Source organism: Geotrypetes seraphini, chromosome 12, assembly GCF_902459505.1.
Source record: "Geotrypetes seraphini chromosome 12, aGeoSer1.1, whole genome shotgun sequence".
Classification (NCBI taxonomy): Eukaryota; Metazoa; Chordata; class Amphibia; order Gymnophiona; family Dermophiidae; genus Geotrypetes; species Geotrypetes seraphini.
This window is the reverse complement of record NC_047095.1, coordinates 57,692,970-57,720,527: the sequence shown is the minus strand read 5'-3', so window position 1 is coordinate 57,720,527 and position 27,558 is coordinate 57,692,970. Positions and strand designations below refer to the sequence as shown.

Genomic DNA, 27,558 nt, shown 5'->3' with positions numbered 1-27,558 from the left:
CGTTTACCGATTCTCCTTTGCAAGAGGTATCCAACAATTTAAACTCTCCCTTCCTTCTAAGAAAGGGATTAAAGGAGTCAAGATCTTCAGTCAATCTTTGGTCTTTAAACTCTCTCAACTGTGGAATGATCTTCCCTTTTTTTTTAAGGAGTTCCAGTTCATTTCAATTTTTCTGTAAATCTTTAAAAACTATTTGCCAAACATTTTGAAAATTAATTCTTTTGAAATTGTGCTATTATCTTCTATTTATCATTTGTAAATCATTCCCTGTTTATTTAATTGTTGTAAACCGAATCAAGCCTTCTCAGAATGATGACTCGGTATACAAAGTTAAGTTTTAGCTTAGTTTAGTTTCAAAACACAATCTAACAACTTATTCCTAAATTCAACAGATCTGTCCCAAGAGAACTCAAATATATTATGTTTAAATGATTTTTATTATTCCAGCAGTAAGAAGCAAATACAAACAGTAGTACCATTCAGGAAATAACATTTTCAACAATATAATCAGTTCCCCCTCCCATCCCCCCCCTCCCCTCCCCAAGAATCCATGGCCAGTCCAACAGCTGAGAGTGGGAATAAAATCTTAAAGATTCAAAAGTCTACTGCGAACACACGGTGTGAGGTCCTGCCAAAAGTGCTCCCATACCTGACAAAATTTGCGACCCGGGCCAAGAGTCAAGTCTCCCACCATGCATCTCTCCAGTGTTGCGTGCACTATCATTAGGGATCTCCATTGTGCATATGACGGGGGATCACGGGAGAGCCAGTTGGTGAGGATGGCTTTTTTTCCCATCAAAAGGGCTCTGGAGATAAATGCTGACATTCCCCTGGGTTTGGGCGAGGCTATATTATAAAATCCAAATAACGCCCTCGGTTGCGGAAGCCATCGCCGTCCCCAAAGCGATGTGGTATATAGGCCAAGATGTCTCCAAAACTGTTGGATTGCGGGGCAGGCCCAAAACATGTGACACTCAAATATATTAAACAATATAGGTTGAGAAGGTTGTGGGTTATCAATTGATTGTTCACAGTCAGTTACAGATTTCCTTGTTCTCTCAAGGTGAAAAAGGTAAGTGCTGTGGAACCCCACAAGTAGCTCGCCATGATTTAGATAACATTCCTTTCATTTTGAAGTCTGCATATTCTACTTGTCAGGAAGCCACTGAACCAACATAGCACTGAATCAGAAATTCCTAATTAATTTCATTTCATCAGTAAGAAAGTATGACTAAATCAAAAGCTAAGGATAAATCAAATTGCATGATGATTGCTTATTGACCCTTGCCAATTAAAGATTTAGCCTCTGAAACAATGTTCCTAATAAGGTCTCTGTGCTATATTGACTCTGAAAGCCTAATTAAGAGTTATGCAAAATATCAAGTTTGTCCAGATAATCTACCTGTCATCTAGAAACCAGACCTTCAAACTCTTTGCAAATACAGGAATACTTGCAACAGGTCTATAGTTTCATAGAATACTTTAGTCTAGATCAGGGGTAGGTAATTCCGGTCCTCGAGAGCCACAGGCAGGTCAGGTTTTCAGGATATCCACAATGAATATATATGAGATGGATTTGCATGCACTGTCTCCTTGAGATGCAAATCTATCTCATGCATATTTATTGTGGATATCCCGAAAACCTGACCTGCCTGTGGCTCTCAAGGCCCGGAACTGCCTACCCCTGGTCTAGATTATGTATTTTAGGTAAAGGTGTTAAAACAATATAGCATAGTTACCCACCTATAGCAGATGTTCTCAGAGGACAGCAGATAGATATTCTCACCTATGGGCGACGTTGTCCACAGATCTTGGCATAGACGTGTACCAAAGTGTACTGTCACTTTAAAACTTTAGCACTTTTCATACCATGTGTGCACCCTCCTGCCTGAAATTGGCTTGCGAGACCTTCAGTTCCATCCAAAAGGTAAGAAGCCAGCTAGGGGAGGTGGGCGGGTTGTGACAATATCTACCTGCTGTCCTCAGAGAACACCTGCTACAGGTGAGTAACTATGCTTTCTTTGAGGACAAGCAGGCTGTATATCCTCACATATGGGATCTCCAAACTGCCAGACTCATACATCTAGGAAGAGGGTTAAATATAATTGTCTTGAGACTGGTGAAATCTCTGAGGATGGAGGGAAGATGGCTTTAAAAAGAATACATTCTTGAGAACTGCCTGACCAAACTGAATGTCTTGTTTAGAATGTTGATCTAAGCAGTAAAAAGAAGTAAATGTGTGGACTGAGGACCAAGTGGCCATTTTGCAGATGTACTGATTGGAAGTTGAGCGCAAGTGGGCATTTGAAGTTGCCATATCTCGTACTTTATGAGGAGTGACATAGGCATCTAGCATCAGACCAGCCTGAAAATAAACGAAGGAGATGCAGTCTGCTAGTCAACATGAAATAGTCCTCTTGGTAACTGGAACTCCCAACCTATTAGTGTCAAAGGAGATAAACAATCGAGCTGTAGTTCTATGCGACTTGGTTCTATCCAAATAGTAGACAAGCACTCTTTTATAATCCAGGGTATGAAGAGCTGACTCTCCAGCATGTGCATGTGGTTTTGGAAAGAAAACGGGTAAAACAATGGATTGGTTGAGATGAAATTCAGAGACCACCTTAGGTAAGAACTTCGGATGAGTATGGAGGACAACCCTATTGTGATAAAAACCTGGTGTGGGGTGGATTCGATACCAGTGCTTGCAATTTGTTGACTCAATATGTAGAAGTAAGCGCAATCAGGAAAGACACTTTCCAGGTGAGGTGTTTCAGTGAAACAGACAAGAGTGGTTCAAATGGAGGCTTCATGAGCATAGAAAGAACCTAGAATCAGAAAATAAGGCCAGTACTGGGCAGACTTGCACAGTCTGTGTCTGTATATGGCCGTTTGGTGGAGGATGGGCTGGGGAGGGCTTCAATGGCTGGGAGAGTGTAGATGGGCTGGAGTAGGTTTTAACGGAGATTTCGGCAGTTGGAACCCAAGCACAGTACCAGGTAAAGCTTTGGATTCTTGCCCAGAAATAGCTAAGAAGAAAAAATTTAAAAATTTAAATTGAATCAGGTTGGGCAGACTAGATGGACCATTCGGGTCTTTATCTGCCGTCATCTACTATGTTACTAAGTTATTTAAATCCCCTACAAAAGGCTGAGTGGAGGCTTGGTGTGGTAAAGGCCCTTCATTAATCTGGAAACCAATAGATGCATCAAGATGGGTCTACTATTTCACTGAGTATGAAAAACACTGATTGCACTGAGATGGACATGTACAGAAGTCTGAAGTCCTGAATTGCAAAGATGAAGGAGATAGTCTAGCAGAGACAATAGAAGACATGTAACAAGAGCCAAGGAGTGGAGATCATACCAAAGAGTAAATCAAGTCCATTTAAATCAGTAACAGCATCTAGGACGCTTCTATAATGTTCAAGACTGAAGCCATCTACTAGACGCTGTCACCAATTTAAATGAATATCAATAATTGAAGGCTATTTCTAGACCAGATGTAAACTATACTCTCATTTGATACAATTCCAGTCTATCACTTATAACTTATTAGATCATTTCTCAAACTCTTCACGATCCTCAGAGGGTTAAAAAGTCCCATTAGTTCATATGATAAATAATCAATGAACCCGATTGTCATAGGATCATTAGTTTATGTATTTTTATATACTTCTATATGTGTAACTTTTTAAATATAAATATTCATTCTTTTTTCATAGTAATATAATTACTACTTAGTTTAAATATTAATAGCCACTTAATGGGAGCGCCTCTACCGACAGGTATATGTTTCAAGCAGATCTTTATGAGGATCCTAATGATCCTATGACGATTGGGTTAATTGATTAATTATCATATGAACTAATGGGACTTTTTAACCCTCTGAGGATCGTGAAGAGTTTATGAGAAATGATCTAATAAGTTATAAGTGATAGACTGGAATTGTACCAATTTAAATGGACATGTAAAGATGATCTTTATTTTTTAAAATTCTTTATTGATTTTCAAAACTTAAATAGTGCCGTACAACAAATGTAACATAATAATACAATTAAAGCACATTCAACTTACACATGTTCTTAATCAACAATTTTCCCCCCCCCATTGATTATTCAATAAAACATAAAAAAACATGACTTACCGCAACTACCATACCCTATTCTAATTAATGATATCTTCCCATCCATTCTCCCACTCCCAATTGTAAGCACCCTAAACCAAACCTAAAACAGAAACAATCCCCCCACCCTTCCCTGGATATGTACCTAAATAAACAAAAAACTAACTCACATCAATAATCCATTATAAAGAGGTAACATAAGATGTCAAAGGGCCCCATATCAATTTAAATATATTACCATGTCCCAAATTATCAGCGTTTTATCTTTTCAAATCTATAACTGCAGCAAAGACTTGCCCACCAGAACGAAAAATTTAAACGCTCATAATTCTTCCAATTTCGTGTGATCACACATGGGCATTCCCAGCAGCACAGTCTGCGTGGATAAATAATGTTATTGCAAATATCTGCACAGGTTTCCACCTTCCAGGACATGTAAATCTGTGTATGAGCATGTGAACGCTACGTAGTAGCTCCAGGGGCCCATTTTATAAAGACTTGTATGTTGCCTGTCTAAAGTTTGTACCGTTATCACCTGTTATAAAATTACCCCTCACACAGGGGTCTCAAAGCCCCTCCTTGAGGGCCGCAATCCAGTCAGGTTTTCAGGATTTCCCTAATGAATATGCATGAGATCTATTAGCATACAATGAAAGCAGTGCATGCAAATAGATCTCATGCATATTCATTGGGGAAATCCTGAAAACCCGGCTGGATTGCGGCCCTCGAGGAGAGACTTTGACACCCTTGGATTAGGGCATTACAGGGCAGGGATGGGCGGAACTGGGCGGACCTGGGGATGAGTCTAGGGCAGGGGTGGGCAACTCCAGTCCTCGACCAGAATCCAATTGGGGTTTCAGGATTTCCCCCATGAATATGCGTGAGATCTATGTGCCTGCACTGCTTTCAATGCATATTCATGGGGGAAATCCTGAAAACCCGACTGGATTGCGGCCCTCAGGGAAGGGCTTTGAGATCCCTGCGGGCTCACAGCATACTCGTTAATAAGACAGAGAACTGTGGCTAGTGCAGGTTATGAATATTTTAAATAAACAGAACGGCTAATTTTGACAGTATCCTTATAATTTTAGTCTCCAGTCTTTTAAAGCCAAAAAACAGCTACCTGAGGAAAAGGGATAAAAATGCTCTCACATAAAGGTCTAACCATGATTAACAATATTAGAGCAAATGCCAAGTTAATTAATCAAGAAGATCTGCTTGAAATCAATGGGAATGTCATCTCAGGAAATAAATTAATCTTAATGAAGAATATCTTCGCTAACATCCTGTTAAGTGTACATACAGATTTTTGCTGTCAATTTTGTATTTCATAGAAACGTAGAAAAATGTTATGTTATATGGATCTTACAGTCCACCAAATCCCTTAAAAAGGCCTAACACCCAGAACGGCTACATAGAATGTTCCCCGGAGTGGTCAGATCGCTGCTGGCGATGTGGTGTGCAGGTGGGATCCTTTTTCCATATTTGGTGGGATTGTGTGATCATAGGCCCCTTTTGGACGGGTGTGGCTCGTGCCCTGTCCACATTAATCGGAGATCCGGTGGCAGTGACTCCTCAGACCTGCTTACTGGGTCTCCAGAATGAGAGGGAACATCTTTGGCAGGCCAAACTACTTTGTTGGGGCCTTGCGGCAGCTAAATGTCTCATAGCTAATCACTGGAAAAATAAGGTAGCTCCAACACACACTGACTGGACCACTCGATTTTTGTCCATCGGGAGGATGGAGATAGCGGTGGCTACACGTCGCCATAAATTTCTGACCCGATCTATGAGCTGGATCAAAATAAGAGATCTGTTGGCCACACTGTAAGGGTAACTCTGATTGAACTGCCTTGCTAGTCTGATGGATGTTAGGGGGGTGGTGGTGGTGGGCTTTCTATGGGAGTATGGTGATGGGGTTTTCGCGCAGGGGGGTGTTTGGTGGGTGGGGGGGGTTATGGGATGAAAATTGTATGGTACTTGTGCATTTGCAGGTGGTGTTTATTATACATTTGTTGAGACTGCAGTTTGATGTTTAGTGTGTACAGTATAATTTATGAAACTTTGAAATAAAAATTTAAATATGAAAAAATAAAAAAAGGCGTAACACTGATTACAGTAAATAGCAGCAGAGTAGTTATAAAATAGATATGTTTTTAGTTTCTTTCTACTAGAAAAGGACATATGGATACACTAATCTGTCTTAAATCTATAGGAAGAGCAGACCAAATCTGTACCTCCTGATAGCAAAAACATCTACAATTCCTCCTCCGAATCTGCGGTTTCAGCATCCGCGGATTCGGTTATTTGTGATTTTTTTTTTTTTTAGGGGAAACCCCCCTCCCGATTTGTTTTGGACTTTCCCCACCTCCCTCCCGCCTTCCCCCCCCCCGGCATCCCAGCCTTACCTGGTGGTCTAGCGGGGCTTTCGGGGCAGGAGCGATCTTCCTACGCTCCTGCCCCGTGCAGATCGCCAATAGGAAATGGCTGAGGGGAGTTCCCGTTGTAGTCTCGAGAGACTACGGGAGCTCACGGCAGCCATTTCCTATTGGCGATCTGCACGGGGCAGGAGCGTAGGAAGATCGCTCCTGCCCCGAAAGCCCCGCTAGACCACCAGGTAAGGCCGGCACAGGCTGCCCGGCCCAGAGAGGAACGATCTTCGCTCTGCCCGGCCCGACACCAAAGCGGGGAAAGAGGAGACCAAAGCACCTGCACTGGCCCCTGCAAACACGCAACATGGACGGAAGGAGGCGGAGACCACCAGGTACAGTCAGCGGGTGGGTCAGAGCCGGCACAAAGTTATTCGCGATTTTTCACACCTCGCGATCCGGCTCTGCCCCTATCCCCCGCGAATACCGAGGGAGAAGTGTATTTAATTCTCTAATACTGGATACTTATCAGAAAAGGAAAGAAAATTAATTGATTAGAACATAAACCTATTCACTTTTCCAAATAGTGTATCAATCCTCTGGGTTTATTCTCTCAAAAATTTTAAAAAATCGTACATGCTAGTTTAAAGCAGGCAACCGAAGTAGCCGTATCAAGGAAAGAGACGCCTCATCAAATTTCGACAACTGAAAAACAACTTTTGCAGCCATATTCTGGAGAAGCTGCAGCTTAGAATGGAGTTCTGTTAAAATGCCCCAGTACAGACTATTACAATGGTCCTGATGTGACAAAATGAGAGACTGATCCAAAATCTGAAAATGCTTCTTGAAAAAAGCGAATGAATGTTATGTAACAGGTAATTTCAAAAACACCATACTACCACTACAATTTATCTGGCATTCAAAGGACAAAAGTTGTGTCCAATAGAACTCACTGCCCTTTGAACACAGTTTCCACTTTAATAAAAACCGTCTTGAGATTCTAGATGTTCCCGAATGTTACTTATACTATGGCTAAACCATAATATCTTCATCTTCTGTTTGATCCATGGAAGACCATGTGCTCTATTATAAGTCTCTAATAAGCCAATAATGTCCCAGACCTTAGAAGTAGATAAAGACCATATGGCCTATCCATTCTGCCCAGTCATGCCATCTGCTATCCTTTCCTTTCCCTTAGAGATCCTTGTCTCAAGATTTCTTCAATTCAGATACTTGGTGGATGAAAGATAACCAATGAGACACTTGTCATACCAGGGTCCAAATTATATTGCAGTGATAGGGTGGATCAAACTGGTGAAGGGGTAGGATTAAACATCATAGAGGGCCTTGGATCAAATAGACTAAACATTCTGCAGGACACAAAATACACATTTGGAATCCTTATAGATTGAATATTGACCTGGGAATTTTTAAGTGATTTAACCGTCCAAGGGTAACCACATAAATAAGACACCATGAAAGTCAGCCCCATAGCCAGCTAAGTGCTGAATATTGTACTTAACCAGCTCCACAAACCCAAAAATACAATCCGATTGTCTTTTGACATGGCCCCACAAAGAATTTGCAGGCATAACACTAGCAGTTGGTCAGCAAAACAATGAGTGCCACTGGCTGGGCCCTCCATGTGTAAAGTGGAAAAGGATAGTTAATAAACTGACAGATGCCGAAGTGTTAGCAGAAATTAGAGAAGCTGACAAACTGGCTAACATAATAATAATCAGTGATTTCAACTAGAGAATGACACAGGGACCGTTTACCGCGGTAAACCGTGGCCACTTCAGTAAATCCGCAGGAATGGAGACATTTGCAACTGGTTTACCGCAGGAATGGGGACAAGACCTTTTACTGCCCCATGGGAGCGGTGAAAAAGTCTTGCTCCTGTGGTAAAAAAAATTGCGTCCGTGTCAGACTCGGCATATCCTCCCCAGCTCCTCTTGCGCCTATTCATGGAGGTAGTTAGGGAGTGGGCCATTAGTGTGGGCAGACTAGATGGGCCGTGGCCCTTTTCTGCCGTCATGTTCTATGTTTCTATTTTACCTTCAGGAGCCAGCCATGCCATGATGAAGACAAAAGGAACCTAAAACCAAAGCCTGAGACCAATGTGATTTGAAGAATAAAATTACCAGACAACAAAAAGTAGAAAAAAAAATTATTTTATATTTGGTGCTTAGAATATTTCAGATTTGAAATATGTATCCTGCTAGAGCTGGTATTAGACATAACTGGGGACCGCAAAGCCCAGGCTGTGCTTCTTTAGCTTCCAGCTGGCTTAGGGTCTCTCTCTGACCAGGGGGCAGTTGCCCTAGTTGCACTCCCCTAACACTATTCTTGCCATGTGTGACTAAAGTATTCTTTTAGCTTGATTTTTATATGTAGCATTCTGTAGTAATTTGGTTTGTTCAGTTTTCACAATAGTGGAGGGGATATTTGTGAAAGGGAGGTGAGACAGGGGTTTTGTTGATCCTTATTATTATTCTGTATTATTTGTGTTTATAAAATGAAATTGTACACTTCAAATTCCATTGCCTACTATTTAAAGCTATAAATGGAGACAGCCCAACCTACTGGAACAACCGACTAACTCAATCTACCTCAACCAGACAGAGAAGAACCCACACACTATTCACACACCCACCTACCAAAAATGTCAAACGAAGAAAAATGTACGACAACCTACTAGCCACCATAGCAGCAAAGCTGGACAGACAACTCACAAATCTGCTAACCTTGACCAGACTACAAAACCTTCAAAAAAGAAACAAAAACCCTACTCTTCAAAAAAATACATTAAACCTCTATGACAGAACCAGACCCGCCCCAAGCTTCACCCACAACACTATCTACATAGCAAATCAAAAAAAATATTCAAACCACTCACTAGGCATTTCCTAGTATCATGACAATTCTCATGTAATCCACCGAATGTATTTCGTAGCATCATGACAATTCTTGTGTAATCCACCTTGAACCGCAACGGTGGAATAGAAGTCACTAATGTAATGTAATGTAATATTATTCAAAAATACCATCCTGGAAACCCAGGTTAGATATATTCCATTAATATTGGGATTTATCTGATATATACTGGCAGACAACCACCTTCTGACAATAGTCCCCTCTCACCCTTATGCATGTGAGGAAAAGGTGTAGCAGTGGAAGAGGGATTGGTGCGAACCCATTCAGGTTCATGTATGGATTTCAGGTTTTTGAATATCTATGTGCCCTTTTGCTAAGCTAACCCTTTTGTAAAATTGGTCATGCACATCATAAAGATGGGCTATGCAAATCTGACCCCATGATGCATATTAGGTGACATTGTAGACTTCCAGACCAGTACTGTACCAAGCCAGAATCCCACTCTGTGCAACACGCCCCCTGACACCTCCACTCCCTCTACCCTGCCTACTGTGCTGTGACCAAGAGGACACAATGGATGGGGAGCAATTTTGGCTCCCCTGCCTCTTTTCCACCCTGTGCAGCCACACTGTTTGCACCGTCCTTGGTAATATTTTTATATTATAAATATATTTTTAATATGCTTGCAGCACATTACCTCAAACACTGCCAGCCCGACAGGATGACTCAGATCGTCCACAGAAGAAATGAGAATTTTCCTGTTGTTGCCACGGAAGTCGATGCTCGAGAGCCAGTGCAGCTTGGAGTCCACCCAATAGAGACGCCGATTCAATATATCTGCAAAGGAAAATTCAATTAATTGCTTAGCTCTTATCACACAATAGTAGTTTCCCAATACTTAAGACTAAGAGCAAATCTATCGTTCTCATATAATGCCAAAAAGGACCTGTGAGTGCTACGTATCGTTTGCGAACGCGGTGTAATGCCAGCACTAAATTACTGGAGGTCAAAGAGGCAACTGCTGCCCATCAACAGAACGACAGTGGACCAGTTTACATTAGCGGATCATCTAAGAACTGTCAGCTTAAGGAGAGGAAAAATGGCCTCAAAGTTAAAGAAGAGACATGGTTCTTTCGGTGAACGCTACACTGAATAAAGTACCTTGGCATTAAAGCCTCTGGAGGCCATTTTAGAATATTAGCTCATAAATAGCCCAAGGATACTTACAAATTAAAGGGACATGTTCTGGATGCAGTTTGGGTGGTCCAAACCACTATACTATACTATACTATGTCAGCCCTTACTATGCTAAACTACACTGGCTACCATTCGGTGCCAGAGTATTCTTCAAGCTTGGGTGCATATGTTACAAGGCACTTTTTGATTTATTGCCATCTTACTTGGGGGTGCTTTTATCAAGCTACGGTAGGGGGTTTAACGCGCATAATACCGCGTGCCGCGCTAGCTGCTAACACCTGCATTGAGCAGGCGTTAGATTTTTAGCCGGCCGCGGGGGTTAGTGCGTGATGAAATGTCCGACGCGCTAACCCCGCTAGCGCGTCTTGATAAAAGGAGCCCTTGGCTTCCTACCTGAAATTTTTCTATTCAGCAAAAGATACCAGAAATTCAGGTATTTTCGCCTTCCCTGCCTCGAGGTCCTGCCGTTATAAAAAATTTTTTTGACAGGACATTGGAGTACCAGGCCGGGAAGTTTAATTCCTGGTTACATCCCATTGATAGCTCAAACTTATTCTTATACTACATTTGGGAAAGTTTTAAAAACATATTTATTTGATAAATTAAATTGATGTTTTTTTAAAATTCTGATGGGTTCAATTACTAGTTGATCGGTTTTTAGAAGAAAACTGCTGTAGGCCTTTTTTTATATATATTATGTGTTTCTCTTCATTGGACTTTTTAATATTTTAAATTGTATAATAGTCTCTGCTGCATTTGATTGCTTACGATGTATTGTTTTTTTAATTATGAAATTGTATCCTCTTCGCGGAATTGTTCAGTTTTATTCCATGTTGGGAACCGCCCAGAACTGTTGGTAGAGCGGTATATAAAAAAATAAATTATTATTATTATTCCCATATTATTATCATCAATCATTGAAGATGATTTTTCCTGTTCTCCAGGTTCTTCACAACAATATCTTCCAACGGTCCCTTCCGTCCGTCAGTTGTTCTACAATACAACGCGCAAGACTATCTAACTCAGTCGTTACATAGTAACATAGTAGATGACGGCAGATAAAGACCCGAATGGTCCATCCAGTCTGCCCAACCTGATTCAATTTAAATTTTTTTTTTTTTCTTCTTAGCTATTTCTGGGCGAGAATCCAAAGCTTTACCCGGTACTGTGCTTGGGTTCCAACTGCCGAAATCTCTGTTAAGACTTACTCCAGCCCATCTACACCCTCCCAGCCATTGAAGCCCTCCCCTGCCCATCCTCCTCCAAACGGCCATGCACAGACACAGACCGTACAAGTCTGCCCAGTAACTGGCCTAGTTCAATCTTTAATATTATTTTCTGATTCTAAATCTTCTGTGTTCATCCCACGCTTCTTTGAACTCAGTCACAGTTTTCCTCTCCACCACCTCTCTCGGGAGCGCATTCCAGGCATCCACTACCCTCTCCGTAAAGTAGAATTTCCTAACATTGCCCCTGAATCTACCACCCCTCAACCTCAAATTATGTCCTCTGGTTTTACCACATTGTGGAATAACCCCGCTTTGGCCCTGAGAGAGGAAACCAACAACTGCAAACTTCTCTCTTTAAAGATGCCTATGCGATTTACACCTAGGATTAATTGCTCATGAGGCTCAGACAATGGCCACACATCAGACATTCCCTTTTTCCCTCTCGTTTTCACCATTTCCATTTCATTTTTATGCGATGTATCCCACCCATTTCCCTTTTTCTAGCATATTTTGTCTGTAAGACCGTGTAGTCCGTCTTTTTACCCTATTTTAAAACATTTAAAAATTTTGTACAATGTAAACCGCTTTGGTAATTAAAGCGGTCTATCAAGACTAATTAACTTGAAACTTAAATGGCATCACCTGACCTGGTTCAAGCTCTCTTTCACTATAGGTTGGGCATGGACTTATAGTCCACTTCTTACCGAAATTGGACCTCCAGTGAGATTAAGCCCATGATTTGAAACCATTGGGTGTATCTGCTCTAGGTGAAATGAAACCCAAAACTTCTTGTGTTAATTTATAGCCACTGGGAAGTCACTTATGTCACATGACACTGAATAAAAGTGATAGTCTAGCCAATAATCCTTAATAAATAAGTAAAGGGGTTTACGTGAGTTAAACTGTAAGAACATAAATAGACCCCCAATATAACAATTGGGTGAAATTCAAACAAAAAAGTTCCCAAAGGACTGTAAACTAACAAAAACAAAAAAGGAAACAAAAAACAAAATGAAAATGCCTTTAAACCTCGAAGGTGCTCAGAACCAATATATGGTAAGAAAGTGACCAAACCGGGGCAACAACCCCTGTAAAGGCTTTCAAAGAAACTATCATTGCACCATCCTCAAACGGTAGAAAGGTATTTAAGTTTCGATGGATATCTTTTTTTTTACTTTTTTTCTTCTTTTTTCTATTAAATGTCCATTTAAAGTGTCCAATGCTTAAGTGAAAACTATGAACCTCAGAGTAGGCAAAACTTAACTGTGAGTCTTTAGGAAGGTTCAAGGAAGGTTTGGATAGGTTCCTGGAGGATAAGGGGATAGAGGGGTATGGATAGAACTTGAGGTAGGTTATAGAAGTGGTCAGAAACCACTTCACAGGTCACAGACCTGATGGGCCGCCGCGGGAGCAGATCGCTGGGCAAGATGGACCTCTGGTCTGACCCAGTGGAGGCAACTTCTTATGTTCTTATGTAAGCCAACTTGCTACAGCAGGTACAGGTGGGTCCTAACGCGTTTCGCCGACAGGCTTCTTCAGGAAATGCAATCGGTTTAGAAGTGAAGATTCAGGAAGTTGTTGAACTTGATGTTCCATCCAACATGGGGATTCTCTGAAGAAGCCTGTTGGCGAAACGCGTTAGGACCCACCTGTATTTGCTGTAGCAAGTTGGCTTCCTAAAGACTCACAGTTAAGTTTTGCCTACTCTGAGGTTCATAGTTTTCACTTAAGCATTGGATACTTTAAATGGACATTTAATAGAAAAAAGAAGAAAAAAAGTTAAAAAAAAAGATATCCATCAAAGCTTAAATACCTTTCTACCGTTTGAGGATGGTGCAATGATAGACTCTTTGAAAGCCTTTACAGGGGTTGTTGCCCTGGTTTGGTCACTTTCTTACCATATTTTGGTTCTGAGCACCTTCGAGGTTTAAAGGCATTTTCATTTTGGTTTTTGTTTCCTTTTTTGTTAGAACATAAATAGATACATAGATACTTAGGGCTCCTTTTACGAAGGTGTGCTAGGGCCTTAATGCGCGGAATAGCACGCGCTAAAATGCCGCTACCGCCTCCTTTTGAGCAGGCGGTAGATTTCTGGCTAGCGTGCGCTAATCCGGTGCGTGTGGTAAAATCCGTAGCGCACCTTCGTAAAAGGAGCCCTTAATGCTTAAATAAATAAATAGCAATGGAAGGAGTGGTCCTCAGTATTCACCACTCTTGAGTCAGGGCAAGCCTGTAATAAGAGTGGTGTGCAAATGTTACCCAAAAGGGTACTCGGCAATGAAACATCCTTGGACCGTGCCCCTACAATGAAAGCGCTCAAGTGCTAATAAATGTAATAAAAATCTTTTTTTATCTTTTGTAAATAGTATTCTTTGCTGGTGGCAAAAATCACTCCTAGTGTGCAATACATAAAGTTAAAAAAATCCATGCGATGAGAAAAGTTCAGTTCAGAAATAAATTCTTGAAGACGCTCCCCTAACATCCACTATGCAAAACAGTAATCCAATTTTCATTGAAAAAGCCAAAATGTACTTATCTCAATCGAGGCTGTTGAAAACGCTAGGATAATTTGCTCAACAGAGCTCCGTTTCAGGGAATAGATCCCCTTCTTCAGGAGCACACGCTGGCTGAAAGCAAAACAGCGTCGAGGGAGTGCAGGCATGAATCTCTCAAGGCAAAATGGCGCTATTTGTGTATTTATTTATTTAAGCATTAAGGCCCTGATTCTACAAAGTGCGTCCCGATTTTAGGCAGCCATAGGCGTCCTACAGCTGTCTATTTTTTTTTTTAATTTAATACGTTTACAATATCAAAAGATATCAAGGAAAAAAAGGGTTCCATACAAAATTTTCAATACAACAAAAAATACAAAAAACAATCCTTTACAAGCCCACAAAAAAGGGGAACCTATTGCCTAGAGCCTGGGCCAATCAGGCCTTAGGCTTCGGCGGGATGGGCCGGGAAGGGGCGAGCCCGCCTCATTTCGACCAGGCGGGCTACAGGCTGGACGGGCAAGAACCGTCTGGCCTGAAGAACAGGTTAGTTTGGAGGTTGTTAGCACCGGGGGGGGTGCGTCTTCGGGCAGGAGGGATTGGACACCCTCCTGCCAGCAATCGGTAGTGTCGAGGTGGGAGGGAGATCGGTAATGTCGGGGGGGGGGGGGGCGGTTGGTAGTGTCGGGGGGGGGGGGGGGCGGTCGGTAGTGTCGGAGGCGGGGCATCCGATCGGACAGGCCGCGGCCCGCTATACTTATAGCGGCAGAGAGATCCCTTGCTGTGATAAGTATAGCGGCTGCGTCTACTTACAATGTAGACCAGCATTTTGCTGGCCTACATTTTAAGGTTTCTTCCTCTACTAGGGAGACGCGTAGGGCCACCTAGGTTCGCCTAAGGCCCGCCTAAGGCCCTTAGGTGAGCTTAGGCGTCTTGCGGGTCTCCCTAGGCTCCCGGAGGCGCCTACAGGCCTGCCTGGGGAGCATTTTTTTTAAAAAAAACGTGCATCCCGATTGGCTGATTAGACAGCTGTAGGACACCTACTTTTGGAGAATCAGGGCCACAATGTGTAATTAAACTCTGGAACTTGTTGCAGGGAAATGTGGTGAAATCTGTTAGCTTAGCAGGGTTTAAAAAAGGTTTGGATAATTTCCTAAAAGAGAAGCTTGGGAAATCCACTGCTTATTCCTAGGATAAGCAGTATAAAATCTGTTTTAGTACTTGGGACCTGGGTTGGCCACTGTTGGAAACAGGATACTGGGCTTGATGGACTTTTGCTCTGTTCCAGTATGGCAATTCTTATGTTCTTAATATCAGCAACAGAGAATGACACGGTGACAAAATTCATCACCGTCCCCGTCCCCGCGGATAACCGTGGGAAATAATCCCATGTCGTTTTCTAGTGTCTATTTCAACCTCGGTCCTTCTACACCAGCATTCTTCAAAGCAAAGCTTGCGGGTCAGTGGTTGTGGCCATTCATACTCTGATTCTTATTTGAGCCAAGTATAGGATAATGAAGCCATTGTGACATCACTGATGTGATTGGCTCTTAGGCACTGGTGGAATGAGGCATTATGACATCACAATATCTGCTCTGGATACCAGAGACTGTCATTCTTCAGTGTCTATTTCAATCTCAGTCCTTCTACACCAGCATTCTTCAAAGCAAAGCTTGTGGCCATTCATACTCTGATTCTTCCCTCTCTCCTTAAAGAATGACATGAAAATGGTTTCCCGCGGTTATCCACGGGGACAGTGATGAATTTTGTCATCGTGTCATTCTCTAGCAATAACCAGCAAACACAAAGCCAGCTATTTTGTAGGTGGTTTTTGGGGCAGAGTCGGCATTTATATGGTTAAGTGGACAATTCAGGCTGCACAAAATGCAGTCCTGTTGATGCCTGGTTTCACTTACCCCCCCCCCCCCCTTTACAAAGCCATGCTAGCGTTTTTAGCGCCAGCCGAGGCAGTAACAGCACAGACGCTAATAGGAATTCTCTGAGCGTTGGAGCTGTTACTGCGGCAGCCGGCACTGAAAATGCTAGCACGGCTTTGTATAGGAGGGGGGCTAGGTAGTTAAGTGTGAAATATTGCACTTAACCGGGTAAGTGATGGCCAGCCGCATAAACCTAGATATCCAGTGCAGGTGCCCGAACGGGAACCAGCATCAAATCTCCAGGCATAATGCCGCCATTGGCCACAAAACTGCTGACCCACTGCGGACTGAACATTTACCCCAGAATTTTTAGTCTTGGTGCTGTGCCTTACCCAGGGTGATTCCATTGGGCCACTCAATGTTCTCCGATACCAGCACCTGCCGATCTACACCATTCAGCCCTGATTTTTCGATTTTAGCTTGATCGCCCCAATCTGACCAGAACAGGAAGCTAATAGAATGAAATAAAAAGCGCCAAGGTTACCTTTGCATGACACACCCGCCCCAAAAGCAACACCTCAGAGATATTAAGCGAGGCATTCTCCCTTCGCCTCCGTATATCTGACAGATATGCCCCTGACATAACCCACACATAGGAGTCAAAACTCAGCCCAGCCTGCTTGCTAGGGTGAAGGAAACAGATGAAATATTCCACCACCGGAATCTAGACTTACTGCTATGGGACCGTCTTGTTTTCTTTATTAGCCTTGTAAATGTTAACGTGATTGATCAGGAGAAAGTTTATCGGTTGTCATTTTGATCCAGAACAACTGTTGTTCTATCTGCTCATGTCTTAAATTCAGCCTCGCCTTTGGACACTTGGGGACCGATTCTAGAAATGACGCCTGAAACGACGGGTGCCTGGAAAAATGGCGTCTGCCACCTATCAATCACGACCGGCGCCGAACAAAGAACTTCAGCAGTGGTAATGTAAGCCAGGGGTTTAAAGGCCTACGTTTCCAGTGCGTAAGTTCATCATAGCGGCGCTTAGCGACACCTAAAGCCAACTCTGCCCCCTAAACACGTCTATTTAGGCGTGTGGCATCACTGAGCGCAGGCGCTCGAGTGTTAGCTGCTGGTTCCAGGATGTGTATAGCAATGCTTAGATTTTTTAAAATTGTTTTCAAATCAGCTTTTAATGGCGCGACCATCACATCACTTAATACCGATTCTAACAATTAAGTTAAGCACTGACAGGCACCTAATTTCAGGCAGCCCTTACAGAATTTACTTCTTAGAGGCCAAAGCAGAAAGCTGTGGCAAGCTTATAGCAGGTTTTGCCTGGATTTAAATGGTGGATTATTTTGTATATTGTGTATTTTAAATATATTTTAGATTCTAATTAAATGGCTTATTTCCCTATTTCTGGTTTGATTTGCACATCCAGGGAAGGGGGGTGGGTGGGAGGGAGAGGGATATTAAATTAGAATTTGCTTATTAATTACTTGTATGTATGTATTGTTGTATGGTTTATTTGGATATACAGTGGTACCTTGGATTACGAGCATAATCCGTTCCAGGAGCATGCTCGTAATCCAAAATGCTCGTATATCAAAGCAAGTTTCCCCATAGGAAGTAAGGGAAACTTGCTTTGATATGTTCCCACCCCCCCCCTCGAGGCCAGCAGCGCTGCTCCCCCCCCCACCAGAACCGGCATTGCTCCCCCCGAAGGCCCCCCCGCGAACCGGCACCCTCCCCCCCGCGATCCAGCACCCCCCCTCCGCCGCCATCGGCCCCCACCCCCGCCTCCATCGGCCCCCCCCTCGCTGCCATCGGGCACCACCCCGCCGCGACCTGAGGTCCCCCCAACCCACCCGAACCCTCTTCTTACTTTTCTGTAGCCTCCGCAGCGGTACCGGCATCAGCATGTCCTGTGCATGCCGGTGTCTGAAGATCTGCTTCCTGTGCTAGGCTTGAGAGTTCATGTTCGACATGAGAGTTCACATTCGATGTGAACTCTCAGGCCTTGCACAGGAAGCAGATCTTCAGGCACCGGCACCACGCACAGGACATGCTGGTGCCGGTGCCGCTGCGGAGGCTACAGAAAAGTAAGAAGAGGGTTCGGGTGGGTTGGGGGGACCTCAGGTCGCGGTGGGGGGGCCCCGATGGTGGTGAGGGGGGGTGCCGGATCGCGGGGGGGAGGGTGCCGGTTCGCAGGGGGGGCGCTCGCAAATCGAAGCGCGCTCAGTTTCTGAGGCGCCGATTTTTCAAATGTTTTGCTTGTCTTGCAAAACACTCGCAAACCGGTGCACTCATAAACCGAGGTACCACTGTACTGGAATCAGGGTGGGTGGGAGGGGGTGAAAATGGTTTCAAGTTTCAAGTTTATTATCAAGTTTCAAGTTCAAGTTTTATTTAAATTTGATGAATCGCTTATTACATACTAAGCGAGTAACAGTAAAATGTAAAATAGATCTAGAGTTCAATGTACAGCATTAAAAGGGGTTAAAAACAGACTGACAAAACAGACAGACTCGGATACATAGGGGAAAAGAAGAAAGAAAGGGAGACAGTTACAAAATTAATATTTGTCATAATTAAAAAGAAAGGAAAAAGCCAAATAAGGAAAGAACATGAGGAGCGGGATTAAGATTATTAAAAATGGATTATTTAAAGATTAAATGCATCTCTAAAAAGAAAAGTTTTTACATTATTTTTGAATCTGCTGAGATCTTTAGCTTCTCTTATATATATCGTGACGTCTGGTTCCAATAATTTTCAAAGAAGGAACCATTAGCAACCCCTGAGTTGTGGATCGGAGAGAACGTGTCGTATTATATGGGATTAGCAACCAATCTATAAATTGAGGTTCATTTGATTAATCGCCTATTCTAAATTCTAAGCGATGTACAAGTCAATAAAAATTACAATTAAGGGAAACAAATGTAGTTCAACTACACATGATAAAAACAACTTATTCAAACACAATGAAACAATAGGAAAGGCAGGAAAAGAAATACAAACTAATTACTATAAGAAAACAATTAAGGGTTGAGAACAGTATGGACGAGAAAGACAAAACTGATAAAAGGTTTAAAAGTAAACAGAAGAGCAATAGGCAATTCATTTAGATATTGAATGCATGTATTTATGGATGGATCTAAGTGCTATTTTTCAAATTACTTGCATGTATTCCTTTGAGCACTGTTTTTAGACTGAAAAATTAATAAAGATTAAAAAAACAAAAAAAACAACATTTTAGATTGTAAGCCGCCTTGAAGGTTTTCCCTAGGACGGGACAGAAAATTTCAAATAAACTTGGAAATAAAATCTTTTATATTTACTGACAGATTTTTGGGAGGCCTTTGACCTACGAATGGAGTATTGAACCCCAGCAGAACTGCTCATTTTGACCAGCTTGGGGGGTTGTCCAAAGTCTTGTCCTCCTTTTCTTTGATGAAGAAAGATGGCGCACTGATGTTGCCGACCAAAGGATGGGAAGCAGCAAACTCTGCACCAGATCACGAAGAGCCCCAGAAAGGATCAGAGAAGAGCAGGCCTTCAAGCTTGAAAAGTCACTTTAATGGCAACCAATGCAGAGTCCGTTTTTAGTTTTTACTCCGCCTGGTTGCCATTAAAGTGACTTTTTAAGCTTGAAGGTCTGCTCTTCTCTGCAACGTACTGATATTTCTTCCCTTTGCATGCTTGGTAGTTTTAGTAACTCTTAACCCCCCCTACCTTTTACAAAACCGCAACAGCGGTTTTTAACGCAGGCCAATGCGCTAAATGCTCTGCGCTGCTCCCGCCGGTTAGTTTGTGTTATAAAATACATGCATACATTCTACTGACATTTATCATATATTTGTTATATGTTTTTCCTACAGCGCTGTTAAATGTGTATACAGTACTCCCCCGATATTCGCGGGGGTTCCGTTCCAGGAACCCCTGTGAATCTTGAAAAACCACGAATACGGTTTTTAGTAGGGGGAGACAGGAGAGAGCAGGAGCAGGAGAGAGCAGGAGCACGCAGCTCCTGATTGGTGAGGCCCAACTTTAGTGCAGGAAGAGGCGGTTGGAGCATACCGCGAGTGATTTCCTTCACTCGCCGGCATTCCGGCTGCCCTCTCCTTCCGGGTCATTTGAGGTCGGAAAATACCGTGAATGACCAGGACCACGATTCACCGACCGCAAATGACCGGGGGAGCACTGTATTTTTCATACTGTTTCATGGTTGTCCTATAATTAGGTTTCAATTTGCTGTGTCCAAGTTTACCTCATTGATTACCATTTTATGTTTATCTTTCATCATTTTATTATCGTTATATTGTTAACAAAACTAAGTTTTATATTAAACTGTACCTGCTGTATACTGTGACGCAGGACAATTGCGCCCCAAAGGCGCCCCAAGTGCGCACAGGACAATGGTGCCCCCATCAATTGTGCTCCAATTTTGTTCTTTTGAGGATTACAAAGTAACCCTCTTTTTTAATGGGGGTGGGGGAACCCCCCCATTACACTTAAAATATTCACTTGGTATCTACTGTTAGGGTAATCCTCATCTAAATCTTACCCTAACACTAGCGCGATCGATGAGCCACCATTGGCCTGCGTGCACTTGTCGGTACGCGCATTTGATGGGACGCGATTGTCCTGCATGCATTTGTTGGTGTACCGCTGTAAACCGCCTTGGGTGAATGCCTTTATAAAGTTAGTTAATATCCTTCCTCCCATTTTCTTCCTGATCCCCCTGAATCAACCTGATCTACTCTTTACTCACTCTGGAAATGACCAAAGATCTTCTTTTGTAACCCACCTTCTATATCTCTTTTGTAATCTGCCTTGAACCGCAAGGTAATGGTGGAAAAGAAATCTCTAATGTAATGTAAATCCCAACATGCATGTCCATTGCAATTATGCCCCGCTCCACCCACAATCCATCCCAGGAATGCCCACACACTAAATGCATATAAGTACATGCCAACTTACTCATGTGCGCATACACACACACACACACATATATATACCACCACGTAATTTTATTCAAGATCTTTTCTGCTTGCAAAACAGGCTCCACGCATAGAAATGTTTTACAAAATTACTTTCCACAGTATCACTCTCAGAAGTTTGAACAACAATGCAATCGGATTAGGGGTGGGTAAAACTGGGGAGAGGTGCAGGGAGATGATTTACAAGTTTTCTCTTTGAGAATTAGAAATTACATGTCTGTAGGATGGGCCTGTTAAAAGGAATGATCAGGAGTTAAAGGGGAGAAGGGAAGGACGACGATAAGTGAGTAGGAAAGAAGGGGAGACAGAAGAGATGGCTTGCAGCAGCTTCATGATCAAGAGATTTCAATTCTATTTGGAAAACAGGAAGAGTGGAGCGGAAAGTAGGGTAGATTGTGGCAAGGTGTTGGGAAATGCACTACATAAGGGAGACGATGAAAAACAGATGTGTTGATGGACCTTGTTGTGATATTGGACACCCAGTGGTATAAGGCGGTAATTCTATTAAGTAGGCACCCCGATACCATGCAGTGAGAGCTTATTCCAGGGGTGGGGAACAAACGTCATAATCCAATTGGTTTTTCAGGATTTCCCCCAATGAATATGCATGAGATCTATTTGCATGCACTGCCTCCATTGTATGTAAATAGATATCATGCATATTCATTGGGGAAATCCTGAAAACCCAATTGGATTGCGGTCTTCGTTCCCCACCCCTGTTTCTATAACGAGCACCAGATTCTGTTATAGAATATTGGCATCGGCCCACCTAACATTTATGCAACCACAGTTATACCAGCCAGAGACCTGATGTAAATGTGAGTTATGTGGAGTAGAGAATGACACGGGGACAAATTTTCCCCCAATCCCCGCAGGAACTCAATTTCCCCGTCCTGTCCCCGCGAGTTTTGTCACTGTCTCTGCCCCATTCCTGTAAGCTCTGCCTTAATCACATAAGCCTCGAACACTTATGATTTTAAAGTGTTTGAGGCCTGTGCAGATGAGGACAGAGCGTAGGCATTGGTGGAATGAGGCATTGTGACATCACAATCTGAGCTCTAGAATGTTGCTACTTAGGATTTAAAGTGTTTGAGGCTTGCGCAGATGAGGACGGAGCTTAGGCATTGGTGGAATGAGGCATTATGACATCACAATCTGAGCTCTAGAATGTTACTACTTAGGATTTTCAAGTGTTTGAGGCTTGTGCAGATGAGGACAGAGCTTAGGCATTGGTGGAATGAGGCATTATGACATCACAATCTGAGCTCTAGAATGTTGCTACTTAGGATTTTCAAGTGTTTGAGGCTTGGGCAGATGAAGACGGAGCTTGCAGGAATGGGGCAGGGACAGGAAAAGGAAAAGGACTTGCGGGGACAGGATGGAAAAATGAGTTCCTGCGGGAACGGGGAAAATTTGTCTCCTTGTCATTCTCTAATGTGGAGCCCCACCAATGCCCCTGCATTTATGACTTTGCCACTTGATTTGCTGCTACTTACCTGTGGAAGTGACAGTGTTTTGTACATTCCCGCAGGTTACAGAACTGCCTTCTGGGTGTCTGGAAAGTTGTGTTAACGAAAGGTTTGAAGCATTAATAATGAACCTAATGTAACTCTGAAAAGAGCAGCTCTTTGCTACAACTGTCACACCGCGCCACACCGTCTGGAACCCGACTTTACTTACCCCCGTGTTGGATCCACGGCGATGGCTCTAGGTTCACCAAGGTCAGTGCTGAAAAGGGTTCTTCTTTTGTACCCGTCCGCTGTCGCCACAGAGATGGCTTTGTTTCCTGTATCAGTCCAGTAGATGTTCCTATGGACCCAGTCCATTGCCAAACCCTCTGGAGAATGAAGCTGGCTGTCTATAATGATGGCTTGTTCCGCCGTGTCACTGGCTTTGTCTATATAGGCACTACAAAGACAGCAGCAAGAATAGACAACATATCTTCCATTTTTTGAGAAAGGGAATGAATTGCAAAGTTATATCCTTTAAATAGACCTCTGCTGAAACAGATGAGAGAGGAGCTTGGGTGCCACCTGTTTGCTTTACTTCCCATTTAACCAGAGAGCAAATGAATACAGCGGAGGGATTCACAGGAGGGGAGCAGGGGAAGACACTGCAGTTGTGTAGCCATGGGTGGACCAGGCCCATCCACTTTGGATTCAGGCCCACCCAAAATTGGTGCTCCCTTGGTAGAGCTGATGGAGATTCCTCCTGGCCAGAACTTTTTCTTACCTGGGCAGCTGGCAGCAGTTTCCCAGAGCTGCCAACGGGCCTCACACATAAGCTTTGCGCTGGCATTCCCTCTGACATCACTTCCTAGTCCCGCGACCCAAAAGTGATTTCAGAGGGAGCCAGTCCTGTGGGAGCAAAAGGCTAGAGTAGTTGTTTGTGCTGGCAAAAATTTTGAAGAGTTACAGGGGGCGTGAAGGGAGGGTGTGAGAATGGTGTGGGGGAGGCGGAGAGGTGCTGGTACCTGGAATGATCCGGTCCCCTCCCTCTTAATAGGGCATTGCAAGAGGGTTTTATAAAACTTTATTCTTTTTAAAGGGGGCAGCTATGTAATGAATGGCTATACAGCTACCAGGAAAGCCGGGATTTGGACTTTGTGCTCATTAAAAAAATTTTTTAAAAAAAGTTCCTTTTTACTTAAGGCAGGGATAGAAATGAGAATTTATGGAAAATCTGCTTTGGATTACTGCAATACACTCTACTTGGGAATAGGATCTTCACAATGTAAAGCTTTACAGATGATTCAAAATGCTGCGGCATGTTTGATATGTGGTGGGAAGAAATTTGAGCATGTCACATCATGGTTGAAGAAACTTCATTGGCTGTCTGTCAAATTTTGAATTGTCTTTAAAATCCATGTGCTGGTATTTAAAGTTATCCGCTACAATATTCCTCTGTATTTGACACAAATAATGACACTCTAATCAACCTCTCAGATCTTGAAGATCAGAGGGGGGCGATGCGATTATCGTTACATGAGTTTTCACAAGGGTATCTGCAATCTCAATAGCAGGGGTGGCATTGTGGAATAAATTGACAGGACCATTAAGAGCACTTTTGGATTTCCAGAAATTTAAGGAAGTACAGAAGACTACTTTGTTTGTGGAGGCGTTTAACTGAAGGAAGTATGTGTGGCACAGTGGTTAGAGCTACACCCTGAGGTTGTGGGTTCAAACCCACCCTGCTCCTTGTGACCTTGGGCAAGTTACTTAATCCCCCCCCCCCATTGCCCCAGGTACATTAGATAGATAGGGACAGACAGGGCAAAATGCTTGAGTACCTGAATAAATTCATATAAACAATTCTGAGCTCCCCCGGGAGAACGGTATAGAAAATTAAATAAATAAATAGTGTGAAAAGTTTCAGCCGCTGATAACCAGAGCTTGTGTTGTGATGTCACAATGCCTCAGTCTACCAATAAGAGCCAACGTCATCAGTGATGTCACAATGGCTTGATTGTCCTACACTTGGCTCACTTTTACTACATTTTGATTTCTAGACTGGCGCAGTGGTTAAAGCTACAGCCTCAGCACCTGAGATTGTGGGTTCAAACCCACGATGCTCCTTGTGACCCTGGGCAAGTCACTTAATCCCTCAGGTACATTAGATAGATAGGGACAGACAGTGAAAAATGTTCGAGTACCTGAATGTAAACCACTTAGGCTGTTTTATGTTCTATGTACGTATGTTTTAATACTATGATTGTATTTTGTGAGCTGCTTAGGTTTTAAGCGGGTAAGAAATGTTTTAAATCAATAAAAAATAAATGCTACACAGCCTATTTTGCGCCTATGGGCTGTGTGGCATTTAGTGCACATTAATGCCCGTTAGTTCATGCTAAACTTTGGTAAAAGGGCCCCCGTGTGACTTGCGAGATTATATAAGTGTGCACCTCGCACTAACATGGAGGAACATCGCATTCACCTTCACAAGTACTGGTATTCTATCACCTTGGAGCGTAAATGGCATTTACATTTTAGACGCTGAGGTTTAGAATTAGGGAGAGAGAGCGCACATCAGCCACGATTTCCTATTCTATACACGGTGAATAAAAATTTAATTAGTCTCCAGGCAAACAGAGTATAGGAGAAGACAGTTCCTACAGCTCAAGACACGTGTCTTGGCAATAGGAGCCTTGTTCTTCCGTAGCCCTTTCAGGACCAAGGGACATATTTGTCCCATAACTTTAAAATCCTATAAATTTTGATTGGGATAGTCTACAGTTCTAAATTTGATATGTACGGATTCCATATGATACTGCCTTTATGCAAACAAACTGGTTCCGACATTCATTCATTAGCGTCATTGCTAGATTGACGAGAAGATTCACTTGCCACACTGTCCATAAGTCAGAAGTGTGATTTTTTTAAATAAAAATAATGATATTTCACAAAAAAAATCAATTTTTTGGCATCTGCAAGCCCTTTTTACCATAAAAATGTCGTCAAAACCACAAAAATTGGCCTACGATCCTTATGGTCCTGAAAGGGTTAAGGGCTCCTTTTACAAAGGTGCGCTAGCGTTTTTAGCGCACGCGCCGGATTGGTGCGCACTATCCGAAAAACTACCGCCTGCTCAAGAGGCGGCAGTAGCGGCCAACGCGCGCGCTATTCCACCCGTTAAGGCCCTAACACACCTTGTAAAAGGAGCTCTAAATTTCCTTGTAAATGTTGGGTTACATATGAGAGTAACAAGTATAGTTTTGCTGATCCGTCTCAGTTGGAAAGTTTTCTACAAGATAAATCTAAATTAGACAAATTGCCTGAGATTATTGCAGAGGTTGATAAGAAGTGACAAAGAAAGGAAAATAGATATGTTGCCTGCTTGTCAGAAGTTATAATTGAAATTACCTTTTATATATGTGATCTTTCGGGTGACGTTACAAGTCCCAATGATGGCTTGAAATTTTTTTTTAATTTTTTTTTTTTTTTTTTAATCTTGATTCACTTTAAAGTCAAAAATAAGTGCAACATATTATACAGTCATTTTACACTATAACAGCACTTAAATTCAATCAAAATTGTATTCTATGACATATACATATATCACCCCACCCCCCCGTCTACATATCCAAAAATTGCACTCAAAATTAAAAATATCTTCCCACCCTGGACGTGTATGATCAAAGGGCAAAATCAACAATCACTCCTTACAGAATTTTGTCAATGGCTCCTTTTTATTGTACTTTCCTAACCTGTTAATTTCAATGACTTCATTGTTTGTAACTCTGATTAACTGATGTGAACCGCCTAGAACTCCCTGGGTAAGGCGGTATACAAAAATAAAATTATTATTATTATTAAATATCCATAAACTTCTTATGTTGTATGGCCATCATACATTCCATTTTAAAAGTATGACATATAGATTCCCACCAAAAAGTATAATTTAACCGATCCCAGTTTTTCCAGTTCCTTAAAATAAGAGAAATTTGTTATTCCGAGCAGATATTTGGCTTTTAGCCCTCATTAACATACCAAATAGGATGGTATCGTACATCAATGCCACTGGATTTTCCAATATTTTGTTCACTTGATCCCAAATGGACCTTCAAAATCTAAGTATCAAGGGACAATAGTCCCAACTTCAAGATGACAATGCCAGCATCTATTAGACTTGGAACTATCTAATTTCTGTAATCGAACAGGGGTCCAAAATGCTCTATATGACAAGAAAAACCATGTTTGTCTCATAGATGCAGATGGCTTGAAATTGAAAAGTTTATTTTCTTTACTGTAATAATTTCTGTCTTACATTTGTGTGTATTCCTAGTTTTATTCGTTGTAACAAATGAATAAATTTATATTACAAAAAACAAATTTAATTAGAAAGTACAATTACTGTATCTTCCTCCTGTTGTTCTCAAATCACCCTCGACTAGTCTGATTTTCAGGATATTGGATAGACTTGCGTGCAACTTCCTCTCCTATACACTGAAAATTAGACTGGCTGGGTGCGTTCTAAATACTGGGTTCAAATCCACTTATCTGCAGGGAAGAACGTGGAGCCTTTCCGACCCTGAGCTCACACATTGTTTTTAGTAATCATAAAATCCTCCTGTCAAAGTCAAATCAAACCCCGCAGCAGGGCCGCTGCGCCGGCTGTACCTGTATATTGTCTTGTAGAACAGGTCACACCAGTATATCTTGTTAGTTGTCACCTCCACATCCAACGCTACTACGTTCTTCATCATGGGGACGACGCGGGAGTAATCTCTCTTCACCAGGTCTATCTTGCGCACCTCGTGGCGATTGGTGAAGAGCAAGTAGGGGCTCCTGCCTGAAACGAGTGGGAAGGTAGATGCGGTGATGCTGGTAAATGGCAGAGCTCTCCCACGCCAAGACCCCTTCTTTATCATCAACACTAAGGGCTCCTTT

At 42.5% G+C, this 27,558-nt stretch overlaps 1 protein-coding gene across 5 annotated transcripts in view; it reads right to left on the bottom strand.

Moving 5' to 3' along the window:
- The window catches only part of LRP8 (LDL receptor related protein 8), a 390,473-nt gene that overhangs the window by 41,845 nt on the left and 321,070 nt on the right, over nt 1-27,558 (bottom strand). For 4 of the 5 annotated variants that reach the window (XM_033917173.1, XM_033917171.1, XM_033917169.1 and 1 more), the window contains 4 exons: nt 27,289-27,460; nt 22,853-23,080; nt 16,559-16,677; nt 10,069-10,208 (listed from right to left, as the gene is read on the bottom strand). In XM_033917173.1, the coding sequence (XP_033773064.1) occupies nt 10,069-10,208; nt 16,559-16,677; nt 22,853-23,080; nt 27,289-27,460 (659 nt within the window). The remainder of the gene's footprint in view (nt 1-10,068; nt 10,209-16,558; nt 16,678-22,852; nt 23,081-27,288; nt 27,461-27,558) is intronic. The other variant, XM_033917172.1, reaches the window with a different exon arrangement.